Here is a 23684-nt window from a genome sequence, read left to right as displayed (position 1 = left end):
ATGGTAATTTTGCATGAGTACCCTCTTGCAATTGTTGATCATGTTGGGTTTCGGGATTTTGTTGGTGTTCTTCGGTCAAATTTTAAGATAGTAGGAAGAAACACATTGAAGCGAGATGTCAAAAAAATTTATAATGAAAAGAAGCAGAAGACTATGGTATAAATTGACAAGAATGCAAGTAAAGTTGCAATCACAACGGACTTGTGGACTACAAACAACAGTAAGAGGTCATTCATGGTAATCATAGCGCATTATATAAGTGACTCTTGGACTTTGGAAAGCCAAGTTATAAAGTATTTTTTTTATTTGAGTCATTTTGTTGTACTAGTTTTTAGATTCTTAGGCAAGCTTATTAACTTTTTTCTTTCTTTAGTTAATCATATTTGTGTTTATTTTTTTTAGGTTTATTCGTATGCCATCTCCACATGATAAGTATTCTCTTTCTAAAATCCTTTTGGAGTGTCTTTCTGATTGGAACATTGATTTGAAGTTATCTGCCATAACTGTAGATAATGCTAGCAACAATGATGGCATGATGAAACTTGTTTCGGATAAGCTTCAAGCTAGTTCAATTTTTTAGGTTCTAAAGTTTTAGGATTTTATGTATTTAGAACTCTAATTTGTATTGTTGGCAAACCATGATCAAAACAATGTGTTTAGAAGTGTTTTAGTCTAGCTCAAAGTTGTGATTTTATGTAAAGTTAGAATCGAGTTAAAGCAGGAAGCATTGTGCCTTTCGGCCTGGCTCGATCGATCGAAAGACAGGCTCGATCAATCGAAGCTCGGGCAGAATGATTTTCTGCAGATTCGTCCAACTCAGCCCTAAGTGTTTTAGAACGTTTTTAGGGTTTCTTATTTGTCCTAAGTATAAAAGGCAAACCCTAGCCACGTTTTAGTGTTGCTCATAATTGCAGTTTGTGTAAATCTCTTGTGAGATCTAGAGGAGTTTTCCTTTACACAAACTTAAGGTTTTTAAGGAGAAGATTTATCTACGCCTTGATGATCAATTTAGTTGCTGCCATTGAACCTTAAAGAAAACACAAGTAGGTGTGCTTGTATCTGGTGGTGAATCCAAGAAAAAAGGAGTCCGTAGATTCGGAGCTTGCACGTGGTCGTGTCAGTAAGTTCTACTGGTTGGTAGCAATAAGAAGTCGAGCGTGGGGTCTTGTAAGTCTTATTGTATGAATTTCGATTCTTTCAAGATAGTGGATTCGAGTTTACCTTGAGGATAGCTAGGTCAAATCCTCCCCAGGTTTTTACCGGTTTGGTTTCCTGGGTAATCATATCTTGTGTTATTTATTTTCCACTACTTTGCATAATTTGATCTTTATTATTGTCATAACCTAGACTTGTTTAGTTGGACTAAGTAACAACTTGGCTAATTACCTAGGTTAAATTAATTGTTTAAGGGGTCTAAAAACTATCAGTGGTATCAGAGCGGGTAGCTCTTTTGTTGTTGATCCTTTGATCACTGAACTGGTCCTTGACCCCTGTTGTCATGGAACACGGACACTCTATAGTTATTCCTCCTCACTTTGATGGGAATAATTATGCTTATTGGAAAGTAAGGATGAAAGTATTCCTGAAATCCATTGATGAGAGGGTGTGGAACTCTGTTGAATACGGATGGGAGAAACCTACTACTCCTGTTAGTGAGTGGGAAACTTCTCAAAAAGAAGCAGCTGCGTTTAATAGCAAGGCTATGAATGCGATCTTTAACGCTGTTTCTATGGAGGAATTTAAGAGAATCTCTAATGTTGAGGTTGCTCATACTGCTTGGAATATCCTCCAGACTGTGCATGAAGGCACAAAGATTGTCAAAATCAACAAATTGCAGCAATTAACTTCTAAATTTGGAAGCATTAGGATGTCTGATGATGAATCTTTTGATGAATTCTATGCTAAATTGAATGATATTGTTAATTCTGCTTTTAACTTGGGTGAAATCTATGATCAACCTAAAATTGTTAGGAAGATTTTTAGATCTTTGACTGAAGACTTTAGACCCAAGGTGACTGCCATTACTGAAAGCAAGGATGTGGACTCCATCCCTGTTGATGGACTTGTAGGATCTCTTCAATCTTATGAGTTGGATCTACCCAAAACTACCAAATTCAAATCAATCGCTCTTAAGTCAGTTGATGATGTTGAAGGTGGTCGATTTGATGATGAGCTCTCTGCTACAGAGATTGCATATCTTGCCAAGAACTTTAGAAACTTTCTGAGGAATAGTAACAGAAAGGCAAGAGGCACAAACACTGTTGAACCTATAAATTTTAGGAAGCATGATTCCACTAAGGTTAACAATAATGATAAACCTAGAGAAAAAGTAGGTCAATCTTCCAATAATTCTTTGGGCTCTCAGTGTTTTGGATGCCAAGGGTGTGGATACATGAAATTTGAATGTCCAACCTATTTGAAGTCTAAGGGTAAGGCTATGGCTGTAACCCTTAGTGATGGTGAAGTTTCTGATAATGATTCTGATTGTGATGAGGATGGAAACTTCATTGCTTTTACCGCTACTGCTGTAGTCGATGAGAGCATATCTGTTGAAGAGAACCCTTCTGATGGGGAACTCTCTGAAGATGCAGATCTTCAAGAGGCCTATAATAAACTTTGCAAAGTTGCTGCAAAGGATGCTATGAATGTTGAACTTGGCCTGAAGAAAATTGAATCTCTTGAGCTTGAAAAGAAGAATTTGTTTGTTAATCTGTTTGATGCTAATGAACTTTTGAACAATGTGAAAACTGAAAATATGCTTTTGCTTGATAAAGTTAAATCTTTGGAACTTGATTTATCTGTTGCTAGATCTGCTAGTTCTAAACTTGATCAAATGCTGAGTGTTCAAAAGTCTTATTCTAACAAAACTGGTTTAGGTTATGTTGAAAGCATCTCTGTGTTTGCTCCCCATTCCACAAAGTTTGTTCCTTTATCTTCTTCTTCTGAACCTTCCATGAGTGAGATAGTGAGTGAAACTGTCAAACCCCCTGTGAGTGAGGTTGTTAAACCCTTAGAAGGTTCATCATCTAGGAAAATTAGGGTTGATCTGAAAGAGTCTAAGTCTAAGAAGCCTACCCTATCTAAGGACAAGACACATGATAAGCCTGCATGGGTTTGTCACTTTTGTGGAAAGTCTGGACACATCCGTCCAAACTGTTACAAGCTGCAAGCTGCTAAGAGAGCAAATAAACCAAAAGTACCTGTGCCTCAAGCACTTGATCCTATGGTACTTATTGGTGATTTGGTAAAGGCTTTAAACCTTTATTCCAATTCTAGAGTTGGTAATCATTCTCATGTGAATAAGAACTCCAATGCTCATGGTGCATCTAAAAGGTTTTGGATGCAAAAGACTCGAACTAACTGAGTCTTTCTGACATGGTCCTTGTGCTTCATTGCTCTACCCTTGGTGACCATTGTTCTTTGGTTGTGTTTTTGTTTTTCTTATTTTTCTAGGATTTGCATTGCATAACATTCATGCATTTCATTCTAGGTGTTTTTTTTAATATAAGAAAAAGGAAGCAAATTTTGTTTTGTACTATTCTTCTTTGTTTTTAAGAACAAGGTTGGTCAATTTATTTTCACATAACATGTCTTTTGTACCTTATTTAGCTTTGATGAGCTTCTTTATTACACTTTACTAGTTGAAGCTTTGTAGTGCATGTTGTGTGGGAAAGATGTTTATGGTTTTTGATTATTATGTCTTAATCTTGAAGTCACTTGTTTTTAAATGTTGGACTCGAACTTTTGGAGAAAGGCATAAATAACCATCTCACCACTGTTCACTAGCCAATCATGAACACCTTAGTGCATATCATAAGATTTTGTGCTCGAGAAAGTGTAGCACATGCACAAAAAGAACATAAGGTGAAGCCTCGGTTTAAATTGCTTTATACTTAAAATTGGTGTGTACTATTAGGCTTGATGCCAAACTCACATGACTTAAAATTGGTATGTATATTATGAGGCATAAATACAAGAAACTTACATGATTGCAAGCTTATGATCTAGGAGATGTGGGAGTTATATGATGTAACTCTTTAGGTGATAGTCTCTTTTAAATTCTTTGTGATGAATTTTGTAGACTTTATGATTGATTGTTATTCACATATCACCTCACATGTATCTCAAGTTTTTGCTAGTTGCACACATTACACAAGTTACTCTTTGCTAAACTTTGTACATGTTATTGTGTGTGTTTATGGTCTGACCAACCAAGTTTTGCAAATACTTTGAATTTTGTGCAAAATTAATTTCTTGCTTGAAAATTTGTGGAGAATGCAAGAAATTTTGTTTTGGGGAATTTGGGCTTAAAATTCTTGTTTTGAAAATCATATCATCTCATACTTATGCATTTTGTTCTTCAATTTCAATGCTTTGAGTTGATTCTAACTTTTTCCAAAAATCTGTGTTTTTCCTCAAATTTGGTGAGCCTCTGCCCATTTCGATCGATCCATTCTGTTTTTCGATCGATCGAAAATTTTGAAATTTGTTAGAGAGAGTCTCTGTCTGTTTCGATCGATCGAAACTGATTTTTGATCGATCGAACTTGTTTCAAATTGTTTTTATAGAGTCTCTGTCTGTTTCGATCAATCGAGGCTGTTTTTTGATCGATCGAAACTCGTGAAACATGTTTTTTTAAAAGATCAGATTGTCTTTTTCAAACGGACTTTTTCAAAAAGTTTTTCAACTTTTCTCCCTCTCCGACTTGGCTAAGGCTCCACCATCAATTTTTTGTCGTTTTCCTCCAAGATTTTTGCAAGGTTTTTGTCCTTGAAGGCCGGTAAGTCTCTTTTGCCCTTCCTTTTGCATTTTATTTCATGTTTTCATGCATTTTTCATGCATTATTATGGGTATTTTTGGCACTTTCATTATATTGGGGTTTTTGATGATTCAAACCGGTTTTGGTGAAATTGATCAATGGGTTTTTGTTCAAGGATGCTATAATGATGATTCTTGTAGTTTAATTTGATCAATTTTGTGGTTTTTGAAAAATTGGAAATTCTAGGGTTTGAATTTGATCCGAATTGGGGATTTTTGTCTAATTGGGTTAAATTGATGAAATTGGCTTGTCAAATTGATGTATTTGGTCATTAATTTTTTAATTCTATCATGTGTAATGATCAATTCGTCAATATTTGTCAAATTGATCAAGTGGTTTTCCAAATTTTTGGGGTTCTTGTGTTAATACCTCTATGTTCAAGCCAATTTTGTGAATTTGAACTTTTTGGACTTAATTCAGTGCATTAGAACATGCATCATACCATTTAATTTGTTCATGCATCATATAGATTTTTATTCTATTTTTTTTGTGCTAACTTGCAGTCTGCCCTTAGTTTTGTGTTTTGTTCTTTTGCTTTGTATTTTGGTCTTTATCTTAGCACCATGCCTAGGAAAACTAGAGCCAATAGGACCCCTTCCACTTCTTCTGTGTCTCCCTCTAGCGTTGAGGAGTTTAGGAATGATAAGTGTCGAGAGGCCTTTGAGAATTTGAACCATAAGCGTAAGATTTGGGCTGAGCGAGCTGTGGTCTTAGATGAGCTTGATCCGGCCATTAGGGCCAATTTTAAGTCTAGAGGTTGGCTGCCTCTCTTAGAGATAGATCATTCACCCCCGACCGTCCTGATTAGAGAGTTCTTCTCGAACCTCTCTTGCCACGTCTATGATTCCAACACTCTTGTTAGGAGTTGGATACGAGGTGTTGAGTTCACCATTACCCCTCGGGTAGTGGCTGAGGCTCTTGGGGTTCCGGTTGTTCGGGAGCCTGACTATCCCTATGATGAGTTACCCTCATTAGATGTTGTCATGTCATACATCACTGGGTCATCGATCCAGTGGGGTTCTGATCCTCGGATCACGTCCGCTGAGCTTACCGAGACTGCCTATCTCTTCTTTAGGATAGCGTGTTATTCGTTATGGCCTATTTCTCACTTCCACACCATTCCTTCAGAGCGATGTGTGTTTTTGTATGCCTTTGTTTCTAGAGCGTCTATCAGTTTTCCTCACTTGTTCCTTCATTCTTTGAACGAGGTTCATAGGAGTTCTGCTGTAGGGCGTGCGCTAATTCATCCTATTTTAATTCATAGGATTTTGCTCTTTTTAGGTTTAGATGGTTTTCCATCTGGTGAGCCTGTTCATGTTGTTGCTCCCATTGGTGCCACCTTTCTTCGTCAGAGGGCTGCTTACTTGACAGTTGCTCCTTCTTATCCTAGAGGTGCGTCATCTAGTGGTGTTCCCCCTCCTCCCTCTTCTACAGGTGTTGATGCTGCTGAGACATCAGGTGCTGCTACAGATGATGATGTTCCTCCACCGACTGCTTCGGATGATTCAGACATTCGTCGCACGTTGGATCATGTCTTGACCGTTCAGGCGGCTCATGGACAGATTTTGGTGGACATGCTTGATCAGATTCGTGCCTTGCGTGCGGAGTTGGCGCAGTTTAGACCACCTCCCTTTTGATGATGGATTCTGTTTGCCCTTTGGCATTCCGTCACAAAAAGGGGGAGTACTTTGTAGAATTTTTGCTTTTAGGGGGAGTATATGTTTTTGGTTGGAGCTTGTGGAGTTTAGATTATATCTAGGTGCTTTACTTTGTACTTTACATTTTTAGCTCTTGCCATGTTTTTGATGTGATATTCATGTTAGGGGGAGTTTTATGTTTTGTTGGTACTTTATATGTTTCTTGTTTCAAACTGCTTATTGATTTATATTTATGAGTTATTCATTGATATGTGTCTCTATTGTGTGTTGTTTGAAATTAAGAAGTTATTTTGTTTACTTGTATTGTTTCCACACATGCGGTTATGCATTTTGTTTAATGTTTCAGGAAAAATACAGGTTGATTCAATTGTTCTGCTGTCTACACTTGCAACTGATGGATAGTAGTTAGGATTGAATTTGTTTTATGAGCATTAGTTTGAAAAGGGCTTTTTATTTTGTAAACTTTGAGCTTCTAGTTGTGTTTTGTCACAGATTGCCAAAGGGGGAGTTTGTCAAGTTTTAAAGTTTTAGGATTTTATGTATTTAGAACTCTAATTTGTATTGTTGGCAAACCATGATAAAAAAAATTTGTTTAGAAGTGTTTTAGTCTAGCTCAAAGTTGTGATTTTATGTAAAGTTGGAATCGAGTTAAAGCAGGAAGCATTGTGCCTTTCGGCCTGGCTCGATCGATCGAAAGACAGGCTCGATTGATCGAAACTCGGGCAGAATGATTTTCTGCAGATTCGTCCAACTCAGCCCTAAGTGTTTTAAAACGTTTTTAGGGTTTCTTATTTGTCATAAGTATAAAAGGCAAACCCTAACCACATTTTAGTGTTGCTCATAATTGCGGTTTGTGTAAATCTCTTGTGAGATCTAGACGAGTTTTCCTTTACACAAACTTAGGGTTTTCAAGGAGAAGATTTATCTACACCTTGATGATCAATTCAGTTGCTGCCATTGAAGTTTAAAGAAAACACAAGCGGGTGTGCTTGTATCTGGTGGTGAATCCAAGAAAGAAGGAGTCCGTGGATTCGGAGCTTGCACGTGGTCGTGTCAGTAAGTTCTACTGGTTGGTAGCAATAAGAAGTCAAGCGTGGGGGCTTGTAAGTCTTATTGTATGAACTTCGATTCTTTCAAGATAGTGGATTCAAGTTTACCTTGAGGATAGCTAGGTCAAATTCTTCCCAGGTTTTTACCGGTTTGTTTTCCTAGGTGATCATATCGTGTGTTATTTTTTTTTTGCTGCTTTGCATGATTTGATCTTTATTATTGTGATAACGTAGACTTGTTTAATTGGACTAAGTAACAACTTGGCTAATTACCTAGGTTAAATCAATTGTTTAAGGGGTCTAAAAACTATCACAATTATTTTAGGTGGAAAATTGTTGCATGTGCATTGTGCATCACATATTCTGAATTTGGTTGTTCAAGAGGGCTTGAATGTAATTGGTGATGGTATTGAAAAGGTTCGAAGTAGTATATATTTTTGGACACAATCACCAAAAAGAACAGAAATTTTTGAAAAAATATCTCGCCAATCACATAGTGCAAGTACTAAGGAATTAGTACTTGATTGTAGGACTCGTTGGAACTCTACATATTTGATGCTTTCAACTGCCTTGATTTATAAAGATGTTTTTCCACATTTACTGTGTTGTGAGCCTCAGTATCAGTTTGCTCCAACTAATAGGGATTGGGAGGTAGCACAAATTGTTTGCGAGAAGTTGGGTTACTTTCATAAAGTTACTGAGTTGCTTTCTGGTACTGCCTACCCTACAGCTAATCATTATTTTCCTTCAGTCTTCCGGTTGAAGTTGGAATTAAATCAGTAGCTTTCAAGTGAAGATAAGTTGGTTAAGAAAATGGCAGCAAAGATGTTAGCTAAGTTTGATAAATATTGGAGTGACGTTCATGATATCATGAGTTTGGCTATTGTTTTAGATCCAAGATATAAATTGATGTTATTGACCTTTTATTTTAATAAAATGTACGGTAGTAAGGCTAATGAAGAAATTGACAAGATTAAGAACCTTCTTTTTGAGTTGTTTGTGGAGTATGACTTAGAAAACAATGATAGAGGAGTCATTTATTCTCAAACTTCATCTTCTACATCTACATCAAGTGCTGCACATGAACATGATGATACAATGAGGGACTATGATTTGTTTGTTAGTAATGCGACTACTAACATAGGCCAAAGGAGTAGGGATATTATATCAGATTTTGAACTTTATACTAGTGAGAAAGTGGCACCTAGAACTGAACAATTTGATGTTTTGGGTTGGTGGAAGCGTAATGCTAGTAAGTATCCTACCTTGCAGCGCATTGGAAGGGATATTTTGGCTATTTCTATGACAACAATTGCCTCGGAGTCGGCTTTTAGCACTAGTGGGAGATTGTTGAGTCCACATCGTAGCCGTCTTCATCATGATACCTTAGAAGCATTGATGTGTGGGCAGAATTGGTTATGGAGCGAACTTAAAAGTGTACTAAAAGATGCTACCATTCAAAACGTTCTTGATGATTATGAAGAAGATGAACTGGAGGAAAGTCATGCCATGGAGCTTTCAGACTAATGGATAGGTATTATTATCCTTGATTATCCTTGATTTTGGTCTATGTTTGGAAACTGGTACTTTAGTTTAGGTAGAGTTAGAATGATATGCTAAGTAGAGAGAGGTGTAATTGTAAGATTTTCATGAAATGATTTGTGTTTGTGTGTGTGAATATGAAACAATATTTGGGTATTGTGAATTTTCTGTTTATATGTTGATTGTGTTGTATCACTGTGTGTGTTTGTGTATTCTTTGCTGCTTTTTTTTTTAAGAGTTCTTTCTAGTAATGAAAGTCTGAGTGGAATGCCATAATGGTAAACTTTTTGGGGTTGAATATTATAGAAGCATCCTGAGTGGACCCATAGAAGCATCCTTCACTAGGTTTTTCATAGAAGCATCCTTCACTATGCCTTGTCTAAGAGCCTCTCTAAGTGGACCCATAGAAGAATCCTTCACTAGGTTTTTCATGTCTGATCCTGAATACCCTGTAAAAGAAAATTATCAAGAAAGGAAATTTACATACAGAATCCAAATAGAACTTCAAAGTTATAGTAGTACTGTAGAGATGCTAATAAACTTAGCCTGTACAGCATGTACAGTAGATACCTTCAGTCAAACTGCAAATGGTCTCAATTTCCTCCTTTGACAGCTTGAATAGTTCGTCCTTGTCTAAGAGATTAAGTATAATCCAAGCTCTTGCTTCTGCACACCTGATGAGTTCAGTTCTAGGCCAGGTTCTTCTTTCATCCTTGTAAGCTGCTTCTAGGCAAAACTTGATCCGTGTTCCCATCATGAAAAAGTAGCTAGATAGTGTTTAGCTAGAGGTAACTGATTGCGAGGGCAGTGTAGCACGTGAATGGCAGTTTATTTGTGATGAGTTTTGGTATGGAGCTTTGAACTACCACTTGAATATAGATAGATCGATGTTAGGATTCAATTTTTTTTTTAGCTCATCTAAATAGTAAGAATTCCATTATGTTGTCCTATTGATATAGTTGTATTAGGATTCAATTTTACCCCATGTTTAACTACTTTATATTGTTGATATTGCCATTAAATATTCAGGCCAAACTTATGAATTGGGGCAATAGATGAATATTGGAGATGTATGTTAGAGTTCATTCAAAAGCTGAAGTTTTTGATGGTTTAGGCATTTGATTAAAAAATCAAATACCTGATTATGTACAAAATAAGACAAGCAATGATAGGAAGTGTTAGGTTTGCCTCATATTATTACGATGAGCTACAATTGCCACTGGAAAATTTCGTAAACTTTTCTATTTCTTTTTTCAATAAACTTCTTTAAATTGGACACTATGAAGTGCTTTTTTCTTTAATTTGATTAGGATTTAAAAATAGGCTACACCTTTAAAGGCTTTAAAAAGACCAGACCAGATGCTTGTCTAGCTAAGCATAAAATCTCACCTAAAATAATTCTGCCTAGTCACTAGAAGAAGAATCTGGGGCAATTATTGTAACTCAAGCGTAATTGTGCTGATTTTCTTTTCTCTGTTAAAGCTTGACTCTATCAATTTTAACAAATGTAATTTATTGTAATCAATTGTGTTGAAGAACTAAAGTTACATATAAAATTATATTTTAAACATAGCTCTGCATTGTCCCCCAAGTGGATCAATCTTATTTAACATGTTGTACGACAAGCATTAAGCTCCTATGCCTCTCTGTGGTCTTAAAGGATGCCAACAAAGATTCTTACTGTGCTTATTTTTGCCTCCGTGCTGCTTCATAAATAACATGTTTTAATATTATTTATGTTTGTTTTAACAGGTCCTGCATTGTTAGAGTTCATGATGGGAATACAATGTTACATACTGATCTTCACTACCATGGAAATAGTAGTATTTTGTGATTTATTTTAGGAGTTGGCATTTGCTTGACAAACAACTGAAGATTTTCAGAGTTATTTTGACAAATAGACCTGATCTGAAGCTAGTTGTAATGAGTGCTACTCTTGAGGCTGGAAATTTTCAAAGTTATTTTGATGCACCACTTATGAAAGTTCCAAGGAGGCTTCATCCAATGGAAATATTTTACATTAAAAAGCCTGAAAGTGACTTTCGTTACTGTTACATTGACCTTGATTTTGTAAAATTTATTTTAGGAGTTGCCATTTGCTTGACAAACAACTGAAGAGGCAGAGGAAAATGTTGCTTCTTTATTTTATTTTTTATCTAATAAAATTTCTATCTTTATCTCCAAAAAAAAAAAAAAAAAGAAGAAGAAGAAGAAAGAAGCAGATACAAACTAATCAATAAAATTTTTTTATTGATTAGTTTTTTCTTTTTCAAGATTGGTTAGTTTTTATGTTAAAATGTTTTGAATTAAAAAAAAAAAAAAATTAAATGGGTTCCGGGTAGGGTATGGATATCCATGGATAATATATTCAGATAAGATTCGGGTATGGATATTAACGGGTATTGATAATCGGGTATCATCCATGGGTAAACTTTTCGGGTCGGATATGGGTATACCCGATCCATACCCTACCCAAGGCCATCCCTAGATACTAGGACCAATATGTCAAAAATGGGTTTGTGCTATAAGTGTTAAACAATTTACTCTACACGTGTGGACTTACAGGGTTAGGGCTCATAAACCCTCTCTTTTATTCATCAATGTTTACAATGTTACATAATTCCATAGCCCTATACATCTCGTTGACAAATAATTCAACTAACAGTTGATACAACCAGTTAAAAATAAAAAATAAATTAGCTATGTTAGTAAAAATTTAAAAAGAAAACCACAATAGAGCCCCATAAGTTAATCTAGAGAACAATAACCATGCAATTCTTCCATTCTATAAAGAAAATCGGAATGTAGCCTTCAGAATCCTATAGCCCATTTTCAGCATAACATATATATATATATATATATATTTTTTTTTTTTAAATTTTAATTTAGCTTAAGCACAAGACATTTTTACATCTTCTTGTTAAAACTGACCACCACCACAGTGTTCAAAGCCTCCCAAAGTCCTTTAGCTCCCTTTTGTTCATAAAACAAGACAAATCTGGCTATGGTGGCATATTTTTTACTTACTTTATTTATGAATAGAAACCCATGAACTCACCATGCTCTTGTAAGAGAAGAAAGTGCTATTTAGTCTAGAGCTAATTAACTCCAGAACCCATACCATCTTAACAATAGGACGCCCAAATATTTGCCGATTTTGGATAAAACAAGCATAGAACCTGTAGGGACTTGGGCCCAAATAACCAAGATTGGCCTAGGTAACCAAAGCCCAAGGTTGTCCCAGGAAATTGAAACTAGCCCAACACTATAGGGATAGGCCAAGCCCAATGACATAAGTGCAAGAGTGCAAGGTTGGTGCTCGGGTGAAACTTACTATATCTAGGTCGGGTAGGTCCAATTTCAACTAGCACACCTACAGGGGAGGCCGATGAGGGGATGGTCAAATTAAGGTCAGTTCCTCAAGCACAATTAGTGCTTTTGGGAAGTTCACTACAGAATGCTATTTGGCATCAGGAATAAATTTCAAGAGAATCCTTAGAATAAATAATTTTTCTTGGGATTTTAGGCAGAAATGGAATTACGTGGGAACTGGTGCAAAAGTAATAATTTGGATCCCCACTAAGGGAGAGAAGATGGGACGAATGGAGAGGGGGTTGGCAAACACATAGAAAGGGAGAGAGTTGAAAGAGATTGCAATACTTGGAGTAGAGGGAAAATGAGAGGGTAGGTGAGAATTGGGCTAATGACCACAAAGGCGAGGGGTTTATGCTGTCAAGGCAACGTTTGAGGCAATAACCAGTAGGAACACAAGGAAACCCACCAACAAATAAATTAGGAGCTCAAATTCTTCGTCCTTGAAAGAAACACCACTGGGTTTGGGCACCACAGAACCTATGTTCATTATGAAACAAGATCTTGAAATGCTCTACAAGAATGAAGGACAAGATAGTTTTGTTCGTAGTAGTAGTAAAACTGAATGGGTCAATTAAGAAAATAACGGAGAATATGACTCCAAATAGACTAAAATGGAAATGAATACATACACGTGATTGACCTTGATTAGTTTGTTGGGGACCCATAGTTAACTTCAAAAATTTGGGACTAAAACTTGATTGTTGTAGATAAAAAACCAATAGTTGAAGTAAGAGGTTATCCATTGTCCAAAATTTAGAGTTTATACTTTATATTAGTACAAGAACCATTATCTTATTGAGGTATTACTCAATAATTCCGTATGCTTAATCGAACAAAATGCTTAGTTATAGATTCTCAAAAAAAAAAAATGCTTAGTTATACAACACGCTTAAATTGAGGCAGGCATAAATATTGGCTAATAATATTTCTGTATTTGCTTAACTCCCTTTTTCCCTTTTTTGGTTTCTCACCCATTTCAAGTTTTCTTCATAAAAGCAATTAAATTCAAGCCACCCTTTTCTCTGTTCTCCATTTCCCTCCAAAATGAGCAGCATGAAACGCAACGCAACCCCATCTCCCTCTCAACCTCCACCGTCCGATGTTGATGATCAATCACCCAACATCACCGAAGAAGTTGATCACGCCATGAACGAATTCTACAATGGGAACCCCACCGAAGCCTTGAGTCTTGTCAAGGACATCCTATCTCGCCACCCAAACTCTGCGCTTGCTCATAACACACTCAGCTACCTTCTCGACAAAAGCCTCAACTCTACTGCCACTCCCGACCACAAAAAGCTCAAAATTGCCAAGAGTTCCGTCAACTCTTCCAAGCGAGCAGTCGAGTTATGCCCCATCTCTCTCTCCTTCTGGTACTCATACGTCATTGCACTCGTCAAATTAGCCTACAACGACGCCAATGCTGGCTTCGAAGCTGTGATCCAAGCGTGTGATACCAGTTTATCCATCGAAAACCCCACTGTTCACGGGGAGGACGAAATTGATTTAATCAGAAAGAACCTCAGACTCTTCAAATTGAGAAGCGTGTATCTCATAGACACTAAATATTTGGGAAGCATAACGAATGAGATTCAAGAACTACAAGACAGAAAGGAAGAGATCGAACTGAGAGCTGTTTCGGCGAGGAAGAACTTCAAAACGCAAGAATTGGCCTCGTCAGATAACAAAAGAAAGCTCAAGAACGTAAAGAAAGTTGCGGCTGATGTTGACACGGTGGTGGCGACACGAGTCAAGGACTATTGGAACCACGGGATGAGTATGGAGCAAAAGAAGGATTTGTTGAGGATTCGAATCGAAGACCTTAAACTGCATTTTGCTAAGAATAACTCACCGGCGGCAATGGCAGTGTTGATGCAGGCAGTGGAGTATGTGAAGGTGGTGAAGAATTGGAAGTTTTGGAAGTGTTGTTGTTGCAATGAGAGGTCTTTTGACGTCGAATTGAATAGGGAGCATATCAAGAGTGTGCATTTAGGGACTTTCTCCGATGAATCACAATCATTCATGCCGGAAATTGAATTTGATTCAGTCCATGACACCGTTGAATCAAGAAAGTGGGGACCTGTGGACGTGATCGCCGCTAAGAAAATGATGGAAGATTTGTCAAGAAACAGGCGTGGAGATGAAGGCCTAAATGAGTCTACAGTTTTCATGAACCAGAAAGAATGGCCTTATTGCAAAGATAGCAGGCGTGACAAGGTCATTAATGAAATTCGAGCAAGGTTACGCCTGTTCTTGAGGGTTAGATTTTTTGTTTCAAGTCATCTTTTAGTGTTCATGGACTTGATAATGGAAATGCTTAAGAAGCGAATCCCGGAAAAGCTGCTTAAGGAACATTGGATGAACCGCACTCTGCTCTCAGCATGCTTTCTTGACATCTCAGAGCTTAATCGTGTGTTCAAGTTCTTGGATGATCTCGCTCATATTTGTGGGTTATACGGGCTCTGCTCGAGTCTTGCAAAGGATAAGATTAGAGGTGAGTCTTGTGTTGCTTGTCATGAGAAGATTGTATTCAATGAGGACTTCTCTTGTGTAGTTTTTGACAAGAGAATGTTGCATGGAGAGCTTCTTGTGCCGAATGATGGAGCCGCTGTTACTTCTAGTGCTAATGCTGAAATCGTATTAAATGATGATGAGTGTAAAGATGCTATTGTGGATTGGTTATTGAAGGGAAGTACTAATATTAATATTGGGGAGCAATTGAAGCAGTGGGCAAATTTGAGAGAAACAAGTAGAAGTCAAGGGAAAGATTTTTTCAAGATCTATGAGGCTGAATTTCACCGGATGCAGAACATTCTTGAGAAAAAAATACTGTATTTGAGATACATTAAGGTATTTCAGAATTTGGATAGTATATGCGTTGAAGAAGATAAAAGAAGGGAAGAGTTTAGGCACAAACCATTGAGTTGCGAGTCTCTCTTGTCAGAACGGGAGAGGCAGACTAAGAACACAAACGATGAGAATTTTGAGTCGGATATCATATGGTATATTTTGGAAGAAAATCACGAGGACAATGAAATAAAATTAGAGATCAAGAAGCATATTAGTGAGATAAATGAAAAGGTATGATATAGTCAAATTTATGAACATGATAAATTTCATGCTTGAAGTGAAATCCAATGTCCATAGGTGTAGTGTTGTGTTTGATATTAGATATGTTGCTTGATGAACTGTTTCGTTCCATAGGATGATTGAATTTCAGTATGTTTATTGTTGCAGCTTTACAAATTTGATGGTATAATCAGGACAACTACTATTGCTATGCAGCAGACGGGAAAGAAAATTGAAGCGGTAACTGCTTATGACTACCGATCAATTATGGTGCCCCTGCTGAAGTCATTCATTCTGGTTTGTGTTGGATTCTCCGTGCTGTTTTATTGAAGGTTCTCATATAGTTATCTTGCCCGTCTATGATCTGATGTTTATGGTAAACTATTCCCCTTTTATAGGAACGCCTGGATGAACTGGCTAAAAAAGATGCGGAAGAGAAGTCTAAGGCTGCAGCAAAAGCATTGTTATCAGAACCTGATCTTGATGACAAGAAGATCACCACTGACAAAGGATGTGGTGATGCAAGACAAGGGAAGGGAAAATCAAAGGAAAAAATGAAGAAAAAGAATAAAAGAAAGCCAAAGGAATTACAGGTCTTGTATACTAGTTATTGTTTTGTTTATTTTGTATGGTTGTTACAGTTGTCTAAAGCTACACATGTATAAATTCACCAGAAAAAATGGAGAAGGGGGAGGAACTAAATGTGTGACAATAAGAGCATCTAACAAGTTAAATATTAACATAAGATAGCCGAATTTTGGACAAATATACTTGAATTGGATGCCAAAGGCTTAAGATATAGAGGTGCCAAGTTAGTGTAAATGAGGTATTTCAGAGGTATCCAATTTAGGAAAATGTGGCTCAAGTTTACTAGAATAGTAGTATTTAAGGATCTGAACTCTGAAAGAAACAAAAAATATATGAGCAATCTAATACATATGACATATAAAAGATATTAAACACTCGCACTTACTGAAACAGATTATCACAGAAGCTAGCTAATTGGATATAAACTTTGCAATTTCTCAGAAAGAAAGAAAGATATAAAGTCTGCATAGAGATCCTAGTTCACAAAAAATTTGGAGAATCTATTATGCAATCTAATGTCCCAAAAATATACAATTTGTTTATTTTAGGCAACTGGAGGTAGCAAAGAGCATCAGGAAAATGTGGAGCAAATGTAAGTCTTTGTTTTTGTTACTCCTTTAACATTTCCATTGACTAAATATGTGAAAATCTGTAAATTTTTTTGCCATATGTGCTCCCATTACCTAGACTTAAATAAAGCTACAATGATTTTTCACCTGTTTTGTGCTTCAGATCCTTTCCTGCTGAGCATGGCGGAGATAACCCTCCTAATCCAGAGATTTTTGGTCCTGTAATCATTGATGAACTGGGGCAAGACAAACCGAAACTTATGCCTGAGGAGGAGAAAGAGCAAAGAATGCTTGAAGAGCATTTGGAGGACCAGAGGCACGTTGAGAATGAGGCCAAACAAAAGCGCCTTGCGGAGCTAAATAAAGCTGGAAGCAGTGCAGGAAATATGGAAAAAAAGTGCCTTAGGCGCATTAACTTTGATGACTTTAACTGGAAGTATTTTTATCAAGCTCAGGGTGTCAAATTGGATGAGAAATGAAGCAAATTTGAAGAGTAGTACCCCAGAGTAGAACTTGAATCTGACTAGACCCAATTAGAAGTAATAAATTGTCTTGAATGAAACACCATCAATATTTGTACAAAAGATCTTGATGCATGTGATTAATCTTAGTCTTAGTTGGAATTTTCTCCTTTCAATCTCAGTTTGCACTGTGTTCGGTTTTCTAACACCCATGCGACTGGCATCTGACATTAAAGAGAACCTTGTAATGGAGGTTGGGAATCTTTGACAGAATGGGACAGATACAAGATAATGATAAACTCTTGCAATTCAATGGATAATGATAAGTCCTTTGAACCGTGTTTATCTAAAAACTTATCAATATAAGTTTTTAGATAAACACCGTGTAACAAAAGCAATCTGTGTTTGAAACAATTTTATTTAATAGTAATTTATATTGTGAAAGTCGTGGCTTTAACTTATCCTAAGCCATGATTTTGTTTTGGTGTGGCGTGCAAGTCCTGGAAATCTATTTCCTATTTCAATTGCAACACTATCTCCTAATTGCTTTCGGACTAGTATTCATAGCAGGTTATATAAAGGTTTTCTCTAAATTTTTTTTATTTGTGAGGCGCTTTCCTCTAACATTTATAAAATTGAATTATAGACTTTCGGTTAGGCACTAAAAATACTTCTCATTGATATTGTTGCTCCCTTAATCCCCAAAGTAAGGTATATATTTCTCCTTCCCTTCATTTTTTTTTTTTCTTTGATTTGCTTATTGGTCAGAAAAGAAATTTAATGTATGTCAAATTCACAGTACTGTTATCTTCAATGGAATCTGATCAATTTAATTGAGCATTCCTAACAATGAATATCCTGAATGATTCACGTTTGATTAAAAAAATTATATGTTCTACTATATATATAGTTTATTAAGAGTGCACCAATTTTTTTTAATAAGCATTCAAACTCACATGGATTTGAATTCCTCATTAAGTTAGAATCTTAAACTTCAATGTCTTGCAAATTTAGAATGTGTCAGCTTTGATTTTTCTGTTGATTCATATTGGCATATTGGTGGGTACGGGTGCACCAATGAGTGGTTTGGAGGGTTTTTTTTCCCCGCAAATTTCAATGCTAAAAATTTAGAATATTTGATAAAGATCCAAAAGTATATATAATTATTAATAAACAAGAAAAATTGACAACAATATTTATTTTTAAATGCTTAGAAATTTGGATAGCTTATAATTTGTAAATTTGGTGCTCTTTATATGCTATGGTGATTGCTTTGGTAATTTTATGTTGATACTAATTTACTGCTTAGATATTAATCTACTTTTGATCTCTTCTTTTGTTATATGTTAATATTATTTTGATGTTTTGGTTTGTTTATATAACACATGTACTTTTTTTTATAATAATATTATTTTTAACTTTTGGATTTTACTATTAGCTTTATTTTCAATTCCTGTTCGATTTTAATGTGAGTCTCTCTTTGCTTACTGTTTTCAATTGTAATTATATGGTATTATAAATATATATAAAAATAGGAACCTTTTACTAATCATTTTAATTAGAGATATAAAATAAAATGAATAATATATAGAATTAAGCATTTTAGAAGCAGTTCATTACAAGTTATTATAACAATAATCATTCATTTGGTTATATGTGTGTGTATATATATGAGAATACTAAAATTAAGGAATAATGATTCATTTAGTTATTGTTTCTCAAAAAATTACTATATAGAAAAATTTATGACCAAAACCGTGCAAGCACGAGACTCCTACTAGTTTGGTACCAAACATATTTGGATATATCTTTTTTAACTTGTTATGTTGCGGTGTCAAGTCATTAACTCATAAAAAAAATCTTGTCAAAACTACACATAAAATGTCTCTTTAAATGCCACATAATAGGTTAGAGCAAAATTCAAATATGTTTGGAGCATAACTTATTTCTCCAATTTTGAATCATTCATGTTTTTAGAAATTTCATTAGTTCAATTATAATTTTTTTTCTTACTTTAGTGTAAAATTTGATAACTTGTATTGAAAATGAAACTTTTTAATAATTTCACTATAAAAAAAGGTAAAAATAAATTTTATTTTATGAAAGATCACCATCAAACATAATTTTCAAAGAAAATACTAAGCTTTTTTTTTTTTTGGAGTGTGCATATATATAAATTATCGGAAAAAAAAAAGTATGTATATGTGTGTATATAATAAAAAACAACAAAACAAAACAAAAATGTGTGTACATACGTGTGTGAAGTTGTCTTGATAAATATATTAGTATCACAACTTGACCTTCCAAACAAAAATTTCTGGCTCTACTCCTAGGCATTGAAGTTCTTCTTCTTCTTTCTTTTATTTCATTTAACTTTTTATTTTTCATCAAGAGAGGTACAATGAGCTTGCTATATATAATATGTTATTGCCTTACTGGTCTGTGAATAAACTATGTACAATATGCGTAGATCTGACATCAATTACTTTAAACTTGAGCATAAGAAGGACATCTTTAACGATAATTTAATAGTCATTCAAAGGCTATATATATATATATATATATATACATCCCTCTCTCTATCTATATAGAGACAGATTTTAAATAAATAAATATTATTTTTGTTCTTATCTTCTTCTCTTATTATTTTTAAGGAAATAAAAATATTAATTTGATTGCAATTCAAATTCTTCATCTATTCATTTTATAAATAATTTTTTGATACCATCACTCTTTTTATCCTTAACAACTTTTTAGGAGTGCAAATAAAATAAGATTGAAGTTTTTTTAAACATCTTTGTATCACAAACAAAAACAACCTTTTTGTTATGATAATCCACATAAGAAAACATAGATTAGAATTAAATAAGCATCTAAGTTTGAATCTAATAGAAATTGAGTTGAAATAAAACTCAACTACAACTCTATTTCAATCAATAAAAATACTAAAATTAGGTGAAGTACTACATAAGGAAAATTTCAGCTTTTCGGTGAGAAGAAGTAGGTTTTTATTTTATTTTATTGTGTTTCCATTTTACTATTAATGTAGTTGAATTATTACCTGAATTCTATGGTTTTTAATTTTTTTTAGATAATTCAATTCATCTTAATTTTTTATATAATTTATTGAAGTGTTCTTAATTGATTGTGCAGATTATTTTCTCATTTATGGCAACATTAAAATGCGTACATCAGGTAATTAATATGTAAATTTTTACATTTACATTGCAATATAATTTTCGCTTCCTCTTTATCTTGATGTACATTTATTTAATTATTTTTTATATTACCTTGATTGTGGTAGCCTAGCAGGTCTATATACTTTTAATTTATGGATTTTTTTTTTTTTTTTTGGTTTTATATACAAGAAATTCAATTACCATTAATTAAATTAAGAGATTTATGTGAGAAGAACTATCTTTTTTTTTTTCTTTTTTTTTTTTTAATTACATTCTATTTTTCTATTAAGGTATTTCAATTATTGCTTATTGTAGGCAACCGGAAGTAGCAAAGAGCGACAGGAAAATGCGGAGCAAATGTAAGTCATTAATTGTTTTTGTTCCTACTTAAACATTTCCATTGACTAAAATATGCGAAAATCTGTCAATTTTTTGGCCATATGTGCCCCCAATACCTAGACTTAAATAAAGCTACAATGATTTTTCACCTGTTTTGTGCTTCAGTTCCCTTCCAGCTGAACATGGCGGAGATAATCCTCCTAATCCAGAGATTGTTGGCCCTGTAATCACTGATGAACTGGGACAAGAAAAACAGAAACTTAGGCCTGAGGAGGAGAAAGAGCCTTTGGAGTATCAGAGGCAGATTGAAAATAAGGCCGAACAAAAGCGCCTTGCTGAGCTAAATAAAGCTGGAAGCAGTGAAGGAAATATGGAACAAACGTCCCTTCGTCACATCAGCTTTAATAACTTTAACTGGAAATATTTTCATCAAGCTCAGGGTGCCAAATCGGAAGAGAAATGAAGCAAATTTGAAGAGTAGCACCCCAGAGAACTTGAATCTGACTAGACCCAATTAGAAGTAATAAATTGTCTTGAATGAAACACCATCAATGTTTGTAGAAAGGATTTTAATGCATGTGATTAATCTTAGCTGGAAATGAAAAAATAGACTTTCCAAACAATGAGTTCGTAGCTGCCACCACGTACACAACCCCTTCAATATCCCTACTTCATCTGCCACTCTACCAATAGCCATCCCAAAATTAAGAACACAGTTTATCCTAGCTCAATCAATGAATGACTTGGTATTACTACTGGTACACCTTAATCTACCAGCTTGTGTGCTATAAAACATATCATAGTAATCTTGGCATGAAAAATCCTCAGGCTTACATTCTTGCAATAAATAGCCTTCTCAAACGATGGAAACAACTAAATTTTATTTCCTAATAGCCAAAACAAGTGACCGAACTAAACCAAATACTGATTGATATGTCATATGATAATTGATTAATCAATAATGTTGTAGAAAAATATATTTTTTAAAAAAAATCTTTAGAAAATCATAGTCTAGTTATAATTTTCCAATGTAACAAGGTTAGTTTTAAATTTAAATAATTTTTTGACAACTATGTTTGGTCATCTGCAAATTTTTGTATGACAATTAGTTCCTACTATTTTTTTAAATGTACTAAAGTGGACTGAATGGACTGCAATAGATCAAAATGGACTAAAGTGGACCGAAGTGAACTAAATAGACCAAATAAACCGAGGTCGACTGAACTGGCATGGGCTGGAATAGACTGAATGGACCAAATGGAATCAAAATAGACTAAAGTGAACTGAATTGACTAAAATGGACCAAATGGACCATTGTAGACCGAAATGGACCTAAAAGGGTTTTTTTTTTGGCGAAACTACACTATTGATCCTTGAAATTTACCTTGTGTGCATAATTGATCTCTCAAGTTTGAAGCGAGTACAATTAGTCCCTTAAGTTTTAAAACTGAGTTGTATTAGTCCTTTTACTAACTATTGTTAAAGGTGTTACTTACGTGGCTAACGGAACAATGACTTGACATTTTTTTTAATGATGTGGAATGTTTTTAATTAAAAAATTAGAAACTAAATTTAGAGAAAAAATATTCACCAGTACTGAATTAAAAATTTTATTTTCTACCTATTGTAAAAACCCACAACGAGAGAGAAAGGAGAAGTGGTGACACTCCGGCACTGTCGTTTGTCTCCGACGGCAAAAACTTGAGCGCCTTCGCTGCTTCGTCTGAGAAGCGGTGAATTAGCCTCAACAACAGCATCGTCAAAGCCAAAGCAATATACTCGTTCTCGACTGCAAGCCACGTCGCGATCAAGAAATAAACCAGAAGCCGAGCCAACTGAGCTGCCATAACCACTCGAGCTCACAGAAATAAAGAAGGTTTTGAGGTTGAGGTTGAGATCTAAGGTTTGGGATTCTCTGAGGAAATAGCTAGAGAGAATTGGAATGAAGACAAGAGAAAAGGGAGGGGGGGTGCATAATGCGCACTATATTGTTCTTCAGAAATGTGAGCCAGAATTGAATGAGAGAGTGAGAAAGAGTGATGGAATGGTAATGGCTTAGTGTAAACTAGTGTTACCTAAATATTAAAGTGTAATTTTAAAAATTTAATTAATTTATGAGAAATGTGAGCCAGTTAATATGATTTTAAATTTCATCTAACGTGGAAACTTTTTTTTTTTTAATTTTTAATTAAAAACATGCTATGTCATTAAAAAAAAGTCAAGTTATTGTTTCATTAGCCACGTAAGTAACACCATTAGCAGCAGTTAGTAAAAGAACCAATACAACTCAGTTTTAAAACTTAAGGGACTAATTGTGCTCGCTTCAAACTTGAGGGACCAATTGCGTACACAGGGTAAACTTCAGGGACCAATAATGTAGTTTCGCCTTTTTTTTTTTTAGAAACAAATCTGCCACAAATGGCTACGGGGTTTTCTCTTTAAAGTTGGGTTGTAGTAATGTTTTTTTTTTAATTGGTTATAAATGAGAAGGTTGATCTTCTCATAAAAGGCTATGTTTCCTTCAATTTGAACTCAAAGGGATGCTTTTAATCTGACTAGCTTCAAAGGAATGAAAATTTGATCAATTAAATCCGCTCTCCAACATTGTGAATTTGGGTCAATTAGCTCCCTCACATAAGAATCTGGATTAATTCTTTTTTTTACAGTTTAATTTTTAATTTTTAATTTTATTTTTTGTCTAGAGGCAAACTCATAACTCGTAAGTAGTTAGGATCTCTTCATTTCCATTTTCATTTATTCACCTTTTTTTTTTTTTGAGGCAAACTTATAAGTAGATGTTTTCACTACTCCATAATATTATTCAATTCAAAACATTTTTTTCCCTCTATTCTCTCAATTTCCCTCCAAAAATGAGCAGAAGAGATGATAAAAGAAAGTTCAAGAAATACGCGTCCAATGTTGTACACACGTTAACTACACAAGACAAGGCTTATTGTGTTTTTAGACTTTCTCTTATTTTTAACCTACAAATATAAACTCTCATTAACATGAAAGAGAGTAAATGAGAGTAATAAA

At 34.9% G+C, this 23684-nt stretch overlaps 3 protein-coding genes across 3 annotated transcripts in view; all 3 read left to right on the top strand.

Annotated features, from left to right (window-relative positions):
- The window catches only part of LOC126727860 (uncharacterized), a 28160-nt gene extending 19851 nt beyond the window's left edge, over window positions 1-8309 (top strand). The window contains exon 5 of the mRNA XM_050433767.1: window positions 8145-8309. Within this exon, the coding sequence (XP_050289724.1) occupies window positions 8145-8309 (165 nt within the window). The remainder of the gene's footprint in view (window positions 1-8144) is intronic.
- A 5178-nt stretch (window positions 8310-13487) lies between these two features.
- Window positions 13488-17148, top strand: LOC126727859 (uncharacterized). Its single transcript, XM_050433766.1, has 5 exons — window positions 13488-15524; window positions 15681-15809; window positions 15911-16105; window positions 16649-16692; window positions 16833-17148. The coding sequence occupies exons 1-5, from the start codon at window positions 13488-13490 to the stop codon at window positions 17146-17148; spliced, it is 2721 nt and encodes a 906-aa protein (XP_050289723.1).
- Window positions 17149-17741: 593 nt separating this feature from the next.
- Window positions 17742-21238, top strand: LOC126729019 (uncharacterized). Its single transcript, XM_050434781.1, has 4 exons — window positions 17742-17841; window positions 20284-20325; window positions 20625-20668; window positions 20814-21238. Exons 2-4 carry the CDS (start codon window positions 20299-20301, stop codon window positions 21109-21111), a joined length of 369 nt encoding a protein of 122 aa, XP_050290738.1. The 5' UTR covers window positions 17742-17841; window positions 20284-20298; the 3' UTR covers window positions 21112-21238.
- The last annotated feature ends 2446 nt before the right edge of the window (window positions 21239-23684 follow it).

The sequence above is a fragment of the Quercus robur genome, chromosome 5 (assembly GCF_932294415.1).
Source record: "Quercus robur chromosome 5, dhQueRobu3.1, whole genome shotgun sequence".
NCBI lineage: Eukaryota > Viridiplantae > Streptophyta > Magnoliopsida > Fagales > Fagaceae > Quercus > Quercus robur.
The sequence above is the reverse complement of the archived record's forward strand: the minus strand, read 5'-3'. Positions and strand labels throughout refer to the sequence as shown.

What these genes read in the sequence shown, in the direction of transcription:
- LOC126727859 (XM_050433766.1), top strand. Translation starts at nt 13,488, where the DNA reads ATGAGCAGCATGAAACGCAACGCAACCCCATCTCCCTCTCAACCTCCA. An exon ending in TGCTGAAGTCATTCATTCTG is followed by an intron (nt 15,810 to 15,910) that starts GTTTGTGTTGGA and finishes CCCCTTTTATAG; the next exon opens with GAACGCCTGGATGAACTGGC. An exon ending in GAAAGCCAAAGGAATTACAG is followed by an intron (nt 16,106 to 16,648) that starts GTCTTGTATACT and finishes TGTTTATTTTAG; the next exon opens with GCAACTGGAGGTAGCAAAGA.
- LOC126729019 (XM_050434781.1), top strand. Translation starts at nt 20,299, where the DNA reads ATGGCAACATTAAAATGCGTACATCAG. An exon ending in CATTAAAATGCGTACATCAG is followed by an intron (nt 20,326 to 20,624) that starts GTAATTAATATG and finishes TGCTTATTGTAG; the next exon opens with GCAACCGGAAGTAGCAAAGA. An exon ending in CAGGAAAATGCGGAGCAAAT is followed by an intron (nt 20,669 to 20,813) that starts GTAAGTCATTAA and finishes TTTGTGCTTCAG; the next exon opens with TTCCCTTCCAGCTGAACATG.